The 11,616-nt window shown below is 46.1% G+C and overlaps 1 protein-coding gene across 1 annotated transcript; it reads left to right on the top strand.

Moving 5' to 3' along the window:
* Positions 1 to 2,072: 2,072 nt before the first annotated feature.
* On the top strand, positions 2,073 to 9,900 carry LOC144486237 (interferon-induced protein with tetratricopeptide repeats 5-like). Its single transcript, XM_078204305.1, is given in 4 exon segments — positions 2,073 to 2,165; positions 2,168 to 2,224; positions 2,226 to 2,251; positions 7,300 to 9,900. Coding segments are annotated over 4 exon segments (1,638 nt in total). The 5' UTR covers positions 2,073 to 2,087; the 3' UTR covers positions 8,777 to 9,900.
* The last annotated feature ends 1,716 nt before the right edge of the window (positions 9,901 to 11,616 follow it).

Below are 11,616 nucleotides of genomic sequence, written 5' to 3'. Positions count from 1 at the left end.
CAAGGACGGCCTCAACCGGGATATTGGGTTCATGTCACACTATTTGTAACTCCCACAGTTGCGTGGACCTGCAGAGTTTCACTGGCTGTCTTGTCTGGAGACAATACACATCTTTTTAGCCTGTCTTGATGCTCTCTCCACTCCCATTGTTTTGTTTCTTAAAGACTGGATTAGTTGTAAGTATTCGCATTCCAACCATTATTCATGTAAATTGAGTCTGTGTCTTTATAAGTTCTGTTTGTGAACAGAATTCCCACTCACCTGAAGAAGGGGCTTAGAGCCTCGAAAGCTTGTGTGGCTTTTGCTACCAAATAAACCTGTTGGACTTTAACCTGGTGTTGTTAAACTTCTTACTGTGTTTACCCCAGTCCAACGCCGGCATCTCCACGTTCTAGAAAGGCACAGGCATCAAAAGTGGACATTTTTGTCAATACTGTGACACTGTAACAAAGAAAGACTGGAGTGGACTTTTTGAAATTTACACATTGGGGGGAGTTTTCCCGTCCTACCGGCCACAGGAATTGTGGGGGGATGTGCGGGGGGGCAGATCATGCAAAGGTCCGTTGACCGCGGGTGGGATTTTCCAGTTTTGGGGCGAGCGCAGCCTGAAAACCCCACCCTTAGAAATCATAGAATCCCTACAGTGCAGAAGGAGGCCATTCGGCCCATCGAGTCTGCACCAACAACAATCCCACCCAGGCCCTATGCCCATAACCCCTCACATTTACCCCACTAATCCCTCTAATCTACACATCCCGGGACACTAAGGAGCAATTTAGCATGGCCAATGCACCTATTCCACACATCTTTGGAGCGTGGGAGGAAACTGGAGCACCCGGAGGAAACCCACAGACACGGGAAGAATGTACAAACTCCACAAAGACAGTGACCCAAGCCGGGAATCGAACTCAGGTCTCTGGAGCTGTGAAGCTAGCAGCACTACCGTGCCGTCGTTTAATATAGTTCCCACTTCCAATTACGCACTTTGCCTGTGGATTCATTTTACTCTTATTGTCTGTGGATTCAAATTCTAGATGTTAATGTCCAAATTTCTGTGAATTACTTGCAAGGACTGGTAAAAATGACTCATCATTTTCTATTCCAGAACTGGTTGCAACAGGATTTTGTGAAGAATTTGGGAGGGCGGTCCAATTTTCTCTATGTTTAACCATTTATTTACTGAGTGCAAAGAAACAAGTCTGGTTGGCTTTCTTGGATCTTTAAGCAGAGTTTATTGAGTCTTTTATTGAGTTTTAAACCCATGAAATCGGAGATAACAAGTTATCAAAAAGAACAGGCAAACCTGCACTTTTTGAACTTTTGTGACCCACTTTCACTAGTACACAAGTATGCAAAGCTTTACAAGTTATATTGGAGCTAGTTACTTCCTTAGCCAAAATCAAAAGTTCAATATTAAAATGTAAGAAGGGAGTTCACAATTTGAGTTCCTTGTTGGGCAATGTGGCTGTGAGTCGTCGAGTTTCCTCAAAATTCCCGAGGAACTGCAATTGCTGGACACAATTTCATTTTAGCCTGCAATCTGGATCTCCCTTTCGCCCCGAGGCCTCATTTTCCCTCTGTCCTTTCAAGCCTCCATTCTCTCCCCCAAGTTCCTATTCCCCAGGTAAGCCCCTTAATTCTCATCTGCGCCACAATTTCATAGACCAGCAGATTTTTATAGACCACTCATCCCACCCGCCCCATTTCAGAGCACCCACGATTCGTGCTTCCCTATAACCCCCCCTTACAACACGATGTGTGCTCTGTGTCGTCACTGAGTTACAGGTTTACAATGCTGCCTGCTACAGTGGATATGCTGCAGTGGAGGAGAATTGAAATGAGCTGCTAGGTGCTGTGTGACCGGGGCAGAAACTCTCAATTCTCTCGGTTGACAGGGTCACTCATATATGGTTGAGAATCCCATTCTGGGCTCCAATTTCAACCCCAAACGCAAACGGGATTAGTGACAATTGAGAAGCAAGCCACGAACCGCTGCAGCCCCCGCCTCTCAGAGATCTCAATTCGCAGGTTTTGCGGAAGGAGCGGTTTCTTGGATAACGCAACTCACTTCCAGCAGCGGGGAAATCATGTTTCAGTTTCGGATTCAGTCTCACACCCGAGCAAAAATTCCTGGAAATCATGTGATTGTAGAAGCTATAAAAACAATCTGCTGGAGGCAAGTTTTGTCCAGTGTTTCAATGATCGGCTGTCTGCAGTCAAGCTGAAGTACAACCCGAATCAGCATCATGAGGTTAGTGACTGCAACACTTTACACAGCGTGGTTAGATTCAGTGAGAATGATGTCCCTGTGGGAATGCAGGGATTGGACGTTAACCTGGTGTTGTTAAACTTCTTACTGTGTTTACCCCAACGCCGGTATTTCCACATCAATGCAGAGAGGGCAGGCTGGGGAAACAGCAGTTCATTACACACACTCTCTTGTGGATGTGGAAAGCACTGACTTCAACAGGGACCCCATATCATTTTTTTGTTTCATGTTTTCATTGTCTGTCGGATCATAGAATCCCCACAGTGCAGAAGGAGGCCATTCGGCCCATCGAGTCTGCACCGACCACAATCCCACCCATATCCCCATGCATTTACCCTAGCTAGCCCCCTGAAACTAAGGAGAAATTTAATATGGCCAATCCACCTATGGGCGGCACGGTAGCACAGTGGTTAGCACTGCTGCTTCACAGCTCCAGGGTGCCGGGTGCACAACAACCGCACTGTGTCCCAGACCCCGCGCCCTGACGTGTCCCAGACCCCGCGCCCTGACGTGTCCCAGACCCCGCGCCCTGACGTGTCCCAGACCCCGCGCCCTGACGTGTCCCAGACCCCGCGCCCTGACGTGTCCCAGACCCCGCTCTCTGACGTGTCCCAGACCCCGCACCCTGACGTGTCCCAGACCCCGCTCCCTGACGTGTCCCAGACCTCGCTCCCTGACGTGTCCCAGACCCCGCGCCCTGACGTGTCCCAGACCCCGTGCCCTGACGTGTCCCAGACCCCGCGCCCTGACGTGTCCCAGACCCCGCGCCCTGACGTGTCCCAGACCCCGCACCCTGACGTGTCCCAGACCCCGCGCCCTGACGTGTCCCAGACCCCGCCGCGCCCTGACGTGTCCCAGACCCCACGCCCTGACGTGTCCCAGACCCCACGCCCTGACGTGTCCCAGACCCCGCGCCCCACGTCCCAGACCCGCATGTTCCTTCCAAGTGAAAATTCTGCTGCTTCAAGCTTCAAACAAGCTTGAGTATGAGCTCGGCAACCAGATAATTGGGGGTTCTCCGCTACCCCACCACTGACCTCCCACCCCACCTCAAAGTATTTGCATTCCAGAGGCATTGGACTCCAGTGACATCTTCCTTGAACGCAATTCTCAACGCACGTCTGCACACCCTCACTCTCCCATGAGCAATTGAGAATCCAGCCCTTTCTCTCCTATCTATCCCCCTGTACTCCTTCCCTCTCTGTGAGAATGAATGAAGCAGCCCTAGCTAAGTTCCAGTGCAGGGCTATTAGTTACATGCATTATTACTATCTAAATCTTACATTACATTAGACGCTTTCAGGAATCTTTTAAGGGAATGCTGTGTTATAACGATATCCATTGCTTTTGGGTGGGTGAAGGGGAACTCATTCACAATAGCTGATTCAGTCACGTTTCAAGTGGCGAGGGGGAAGGGTAGGGCTCCGGGATCTCAAAGCACTGGGGTAAATGGGGAGTGGGGTGAGTCATGTGAGAGTGAGAACACTGAATTTAGGATCCCAACATCTGGTAATATCTTGAGGCAAGTCTTGGAGCTTTGTAGGATAAGGAATTGTTTCCCATTTGGAAGACAGAGGGCCCGATTTTACCATTGCAACGGGTGCGAAAACGTGGTAAAGTCGGGCGTGAGGCCATTAACGCGATCCGCGTCCCGCAGATGCCCACTTTACCGAAGCCCAGGAATGGCCGCAATCTGATTCGCGCCCAAAACGGGCGCAATGGCGATTTAAATGCATTTGCATGCATTTCAATTGAATTAATGAACTGCCCGCCCAACTTTATCAGCATTTCCCCCTTTACCACCACGTTTGCCGATCCGGAACCGCGCTGAAATGGACATGCTAAATAAAAGTCTGATTCGGGCGCTTCGGCTTCTGAAGAGGTAAGTTCAGAGCTTCCAACGGCTCTCTAACTCGGATCGGTGGTGGAGGTGGGGAGGGAGGCAGGCCAGATCATTCTCTGATGGGGGACGGAGGGAGGAGGCAGGTCAGATGTATCTCTGGTAGGGGGGGAGGGAGAGGTAGGTCAGATGTACCTCTGGTGGGGGTGGGGAGGGAGGACAGATCGTTCTCTGGTGGGAAGGGGGAGGGGAGGGGAGGCGGGCCCAATCATTCTCTGGTAGGGAGGAGGTGGGTTAGATCATTCTCTGGTGAGGGAGGGGGTGGCGGGAGAAGGGAGGCCCGATCATTTTCTGGTGGGGGGAGTGGGGGGGGGGGGAGGGAGTCCCGATCATTCTCAGCAGGGGAGTGGTGGAGGGCCAGATGGATCTCTGGTAGGGGGGGGGGGGGGGCAGATGGATCTCTGGTGGCGGGGCTGGGCGGGGGAGGGTCTGCTGCCACTCCGCGGGCAATCAGTGGGGGGGAAAGGGGGCAGAGGGTCGTGAGGGGAGATAAGGGAGAAAGTTATGTTGTAGGGGTGGGGGATAACCCCCAGATGTCTGTGGGGACCATCGATCCCAGGCTGTTTTACCCGTTTTTTGCGGCCCAGGAGCAATGTGACAGGAACGCAATTTTCAGTTTTTTTTAAACTGCGCATGTGCAGTTCAGAGCTCCGATTGTTTCGAGCGCACTGAGCCCCGCTCACAGTGCGATTCAGACCCGTGATTTTTTTTTCTCAGGCTGAATGTGTATGGGGGCACCTGGAAGCAGATTTCCAAGTCGGATCTGAATTGCGCCCAGATTCAGCACTTGGAATGAAAATGGTAAAATCAAGCCCAGAGAGTCAGGATAACATGTGTCTACTCCAGATGGGAGGGAATAATTGGCCCCTCAGAGATCTGTGTTCCAGCACAACATTCATTTATTCAGTCATGTGACATGGGCGTCGCTGGCTGGCCAGCATTTATTGCCCATCCCTAGTTGCCCTTGAACTTAGTGGCTTGCTAGGCTATTTCGCAGGGCAATTGAGAGTCAACCACATTGCTGTGGTTCAGGAATCACATGTAAGTCAGACCAGGTAAAGATGTCAGATTTCCTTCCCAAAAGGAAGGGAATTCCCTAAAGTGAACCAGATGGGTTTTTCCGACAATTGACAATAGTTTCATGGTCATCAGTAGGTTCTTAATTCCAGATATTTTTTTATTGAATTCAAATTCCACCATCTGCCCTGGCGGGATTCGAACCCAGGGCCCCAAAACATTAGCTGAGAAGGCAGGATTGATCAAGTTATTCAAAAGGGAATTGGATTGCTATCTGAAAAGAGAGAATGTGCAAGGTTATGGGGATAAGGTAGAATGCTCTTTTAGAGAGCCAGTGCACACTTGGTGGGCTGAATGGCCTCTTTCTACACTGTAAAAGGTCTGTGATTCAATTAGATCACAGCTGATCTATTTCTCAACTCCATCCATTCACACTGATTCATAGCTCTTCACACCCCTGCCTATCTGCAGGATAGGATTGAGAATCTGGATTAAGAGTCTAGCAACAATACCACTCGGCCATCACTACATTTATATATCATTGATTTAGACCAAGGAGTTGGAAGTTGTATGCACTAACATCAAATGGCATTTCAATGGGTGGCACAGTAAAGAGTGTTGATGAGATTAGAAAATTGCAGGGGACATTGATGAATTAAGTGAGTGGCAGATGGGGCTCAGTATGAGGAAAATGAGATTATGCAGTTTAAAGCTGAGAAATATCTGAATATTATCTGAATGGTGACATATATGCCATAGCTAAATCGAGTGGACAAATCGAACTAATATTCAAAGGTGTTGATGGATTGTTGGCCTTTAGCTCAGTGGGGTTAGAATACAAAGGGTAGAAGTTATGCTACAATTGTTTAAAGCTCTGGCTAAACCTTATCTTCTTAAAACAAAGTCAATTGAAAATGTGAGATTGATAGACTCTTGATAGGCAGAGGTGTGAAGAGCTATGAATCAGTGTGAATGGATGGAGTTGAGAAACAGATCAGCTGTGATCTAATTGAATCACAGAACTTTTACAGTGCAGAAGGAGGCCATTCAGCCCACCGAGTGTGCACTGGCTCTCTAAAAGAGCATTCTACCTTATCTCCATAACCTTGCACATTCTTTCTTTTCAGATAGCAATCCAATTCCCTTTTGAATAACCTGATCAATCCTGCCTTCTCCACCCTCTCAGGAAGTTTCTTCCAGACTCCAACCATCATCTGGATGAAAAAGAAATTGCTCACGTCACTTTTACTCCTTTGGCCCATTATTTTGTACCTGTGCCTTCTAGCTCTAATGTTCTATTAAGAGAGAACAGTTTCTCACTATTTATCTTAGAATCTTAGAAACACTACAGCACAGAAAGAGGCCATTCGGCCCATCGAGTCTGCACCGATCATAATCCCACCCAGGCCCTACCCCATATCCCTACATATATTTTACCCACTAATCCCTCTAACCTACGCATCCCAGGACACTAAGGGCAATTTAAGCATGGCCAATCAACCTAACCCGCACATCTTGTCCATACCGCTGAGGATCATGAATATCTCTAACAAGTTTCCTCTCAGCCTTCTTTTCTCCAAGGAAAACAGCCCAACTTCTCCAATCCATCCTTACAGCTACAGTTGTTTATCCCTGGAATCATTTTTGTGAATCTCCTCTGTACTCTCTCCAATTCCTTCACATCCTTCCTCAAATATGGCTCCCAGAACTGGAAGCAGCCCTCCAGATGAGGCCTATATAATGTCTTATGCAAGTTCAACATGACCTCCTTACCCTCATATGCAATGTCCCTATTAGTAAAGTGTAAGATACTATAATATGAATGGCGGAACATGTTCCTAGGTTCTTGTCTATGTTTGTTGGATTCAGCTGGCACCAGAAACCAGCTGTTGATATTATTTTGCCTCTTGGACCATTACTGCAATCCAATGAGGTTTCCCTGTATCTGAGGGATGTGGGGAAGGTCTGCAATGGATTTGTTCAGTGTCCACTTCCTCTGACTTGCGCACCTTAGCTATTCGGACTATGCTGCAATTGCAACATTTATTACAGATGACAGAATGGTATAAATTAGATATGCATAAGGTGGGTTTTATTTTGTGCTTTCTTGCAGCAAGAAGGATTTGTTGAAAGCAAAACTCAGCCAACTTCAGTGTCAATTCACATGGGCGCCACAGAAAGAAGACATTGACTTGGATGATATGAAGCAAAGATTAGAAGATTTAATAGCGTCTGGTGTGAAATATCAAGCCATGTCTTACAACCAACTCGCTTTTATAAACTATCTGCAAGGAAACTGTAAGGAGGCGATTCAAAACTTACAGGAAGCTGAAAAGATTCTGAGGGAGAATCATGAAGATGAATTTGAAAAAAGAGTCCTCGTCACCTATGGAAACCGTGCCTGGGTCAATTATCACATGAGACAACTGACAGAGGCTCAGTCCTACCTCGACAAACTGGAGAGGATCTGTCAACAATTTCCTGATGCCTCTCGGTATACAGCAATGATACCTGAAGTGTACGGGGAGAAGGGTTGGTCACTGTTGAGGTCAACCAGGAAGTATTATGAGGAAGCAAAGGAATGTTTTGAAAAGGCCCTGGAGGAAGATCCGGATGACACTGAATGGAATGTTGGATATGCGACTGTTCTGTTTCGTCTGGAGGGGTTTTCTTATACCCCAGAGGTTGCAAGTTCATCTCCATCAGTGAAGCAGTTGAGACGCGTGCTGGAGCTTGATCCAGATGACTCTGTAGTCATGGTGCTGCTGGCTCTAAAACTACAAGAGTTTAATCAGAAGGACGAGGCGTTCACATTAGTTGAACGAGCGTTGCACAAATCTCCTGATCTCCCATACGTGATTCGCTATGCAGCAAAATTTTTGAGAAGAGAAGGAGCAGTGGATAAATCAATTGAGTTGTTGAAGAAAGCATTGGAAATTACTCCAAACTCTGCCTTCCTACATCACCAAATAGGTCTGTGTTATAAAAACAAACTAATGGCACTGACCAAGAATCCACGCTCCAGAGACCCTCGCCACCCTGCCTTTCGACAGAAAGCTGAACTGATCAATCAGTGCAAGTATTATTTTGAAAAGGCATTTGAGCATCGGCCTTTAACTTTTGTTGTTGCTCAACTGGATTTTGCCAGAGTCTGTGCAATAAACGAAGAATATCTCACAGCAGAGGCGATGTACAACAATCTCTTGCAATTGGATGGTATTCATCGTGATAATAAGCAGGCGGTATATTTTCAGGCTGGGTTATTTGAACTGCATCACAAAAAATCGGAATCAAATGCCATCACCCATTTCCTGGCAGGGCTTAAAATCAAAACTGACTCAAAGGAAGGGACATTCTGTCGCAAAAACCTGAGGACGCTTGCGACAAAACGAATTGGCAGGAATCAGAAAGACAGCAAAGCTTTTGGCCTTCTTGGATTGCTGCACCAGCTGGATGGGGAGAAGCGTGAAGCCATTGAATGTTTTGAAAAGGCCTTGCAGCTCGATTGTGACAATGAAGAATATCTAAGTGCTCTTTGCGAATTACGCCTTTCCATCAAGGGCGACAGTGATGCCCCCAGCCAAAACTGAGTACAGAGCAGCCAAGTTTCCAATTTGTTCTCAACTGGGAACTTTGCGGAATGGGGCATGAAATTGTGCTGATGAGATTGCAAGTCGGGCTATTGCTAAAATGTATCTGCATAATTGCAAACATGACATATACCAGTCATCATGCATTGAGTCAGCGTAGTAGTATGTAATCACATGTTTTCTTCATCATTGGTGCGTTTATCAACGATAACCTAATATGTTTAATTAATACAGCTAAAATGGTATTATCACAAGAAAAAGCACTTCAACAGAGTCAAGTGTTAAGTTCTCTACCTGTGAGAAATGTGTTTTTAAAGTCAATGAAAATAACTTTTAAAAATCTAGCTGATGTAATTTAGCAGACTTGTTTCGTATATACCGCTAAAGCTTTCATTCTAATCAATCATAGAATCTCTACAGTGCAGAAGGAGGCCATTTGGAACATCGAGCCTGCACCAACAACAATCCCACATATTTACCCTGCTAATTCCCCTGACACTAAGAGGCAATTTAGCATGGCCAATCAACCTAACCCTGCACATCTTTGGAGTGTGGGAGGAAACCGGAGCACCCGGAGGAAACCCACGCAGACACGGGGAGAATGTGTGAGCTCCACACAGACAGTGACCCAAGGTTGTAATCGGTCCCGGGTCCCTGGCACTGTGAAGCAGTAGTGCTAACCACTGTGCCACCTGTAATCATTTTGTAAATACATAAATATTCATGAGTGCACTTCCCATTCATATAACAGCCCCATTTATGTGAATATGATCCCTATGGAGTAGAAGGAGGCCATTTGGCCCATCGAGCAAGCACCAACAACAATTCCATCCATGTCCTATCTCCATAGCCCCTAGTTCCCGCCCCCCCCCTGCCAATACTGGTTGGCCGCTATTCCACATGAAAGGTTATTTTCTCTTTTTGTTTCAGTGACAAATCATCTGCAGCTTCCTTATTTTCAGTCTCTTTAATGTAAGTTGTTTAAATTTCACCGCTAGACTTGCAGTTAGCGGATATAATGGGCAAAAAATAAAGTTGCAGATATGGATTTTTACAACCAGTAATGTAAATTTTCTGTAATATCAGAGATTGAATATGAAAATAATAAAATGAAAATGCAGTTACAGCTTTGTATGTGTCATTGATCTGTGCTACTGCTGACAATAAATGTTCAGAGTCCATAGCCAGTGAAGTGCTCCATCTCTGCAAGGAATATTCAGACCAACCTTTGATCACTGGCAGTAAATTTGATAGTGTTGCTTGTCGAGTGAACCATGACACTTCGACAGCTAGATATAGTTACAGTCCTATTAGGGGAAAATTAAGAGAGGAATGGTTAGGAAGGATAAGAGGATTTGGGCATTGGAAGAAAGTAAAAGTAAAGTTTTATTTATTAGTCACAAGTAAGGCTTACATTAACACTGCAATGAAGTTACTGTGAAATTCCTCCAGTCGCCCACACTCCAGTGCCTGTTCAGGTCAATCCACCTAACCCGCACATCTTTCAGACTGTGTGAGGAAACCGGAGCACCCGGAGGAAACCCATGCAGATATGGGGAGAATGTGCAGACTCCACACAGACAGTGACCCAAACCGGGAATCGAATTCGGGCGCTGGCAATGTGAAGGAGCAGTGCTAACCACTGTGCCACTATGCCAACCAAGAATCTATCATTGCAGAATGCTGCAGAGGTCTTCTGTTATATTTAGACCTATTGGAAAAGCAGGGGCAGTCTTAGATTGGAGGTTTTGTCCTGGGTACGCGCAGTGTTGCAAACTGCTTTAGAAGTATTGGAGGATGTTCCCAGGGGATTCTACCAAAAAGAAAGATGGCGCCGGAACGAGGTATGTGCCCAACATATGCTCTAATTCCATCTTTTACTTTCACTCTATGCTCTTAAAACTTAACTCTAACTTCTTTCAACACTATACCCTGTACCCTCTCTTCTTCCGTACGTACTCAATGAACGGGATGTTTTGTCTGCATAACGGGCAAGGAGCAATACTTTTCACTCCATCCCAATACATGTGACAATAATAAATCAAAACACTAGTCAGTCACTATCTTCAGGAGACGAGAAGAATGGGGAGGCTTCCTCACCCTATTCGTCACCCATTGTGGATGTGAATTCTGTTCCGGAGCCTTGCTGAATGTGTGAGTTGACTGCCATTTCAATAAGTCATCATTTTGAAGTCTACCAACCTGTAAATTACAGTAGCAAGGCAAAACTTCTACCACTGACTGGTTAATCCATAGAAATAGTGAGACAACGCTCAAATTAATCACCAAGATAAAAGCAAATTACTTGTGGATGTTGGAATCTGAAACCTGAACAGAAAATGCTGGAAAATCTTAGCCGGTCTGACAGCATCTGTGGAGAGAGAACGGAGCTAAACGTTTCAAATCTCGATGATTCTTTGTCGGAGTTTTGACGAAGGGTTGTCCAGACTCGGAACATTGGCTCTGTTCTCTCTCCACAGATGCTGTCAGATCTGCTGAGATTTTCCAGCAACTTCTGTTCAAATGAAACACTACTGTTTTGACTTAATTTGATTTATAATCCCCGTTAGAATACCCATATTGTTGTAAGAGTCACAAATACACAATCAAAAATACATTCATATGATCACCCAGAGAGTGTTCAATTCCCTGCCAGTCATACTGATTAGGTTGCTCGGTTAAGCACTGAATCACCCGTTTTTTCAATGACTTGTTACATTTCTTTCCAAGGCTCACAGGATATTCTGACAGAATAGTACGGACCTTTCAAAATCAATCTTAAGCTACAATGAGTTAGCCAATTCTTTGTTCAAACTGTAATATTAGACGCTTCACTGACA

This window comes from Mustelus asterias, unplaced genomic scaffold (assembly GCF_964213995.1).
Source record: "Mustelus asterias unplaced genomic scaffold, sMusAst1.hap1.1 HAP1_SCAFFOLD_301, whole genome shotgun sequence".
Classification (NCBI taxonomy): Eukaryota; Metazoa; Chordata; class Chondrichthyes; order Carcharhiniformes; family Triakidae; genus Mustelus; species Mustelus asterias.
The sequence above is the reverse complement of the archived record's forward strand: the minus strand, read 5'-3'. Positions and strand labels throughout refer to the sequence as shown.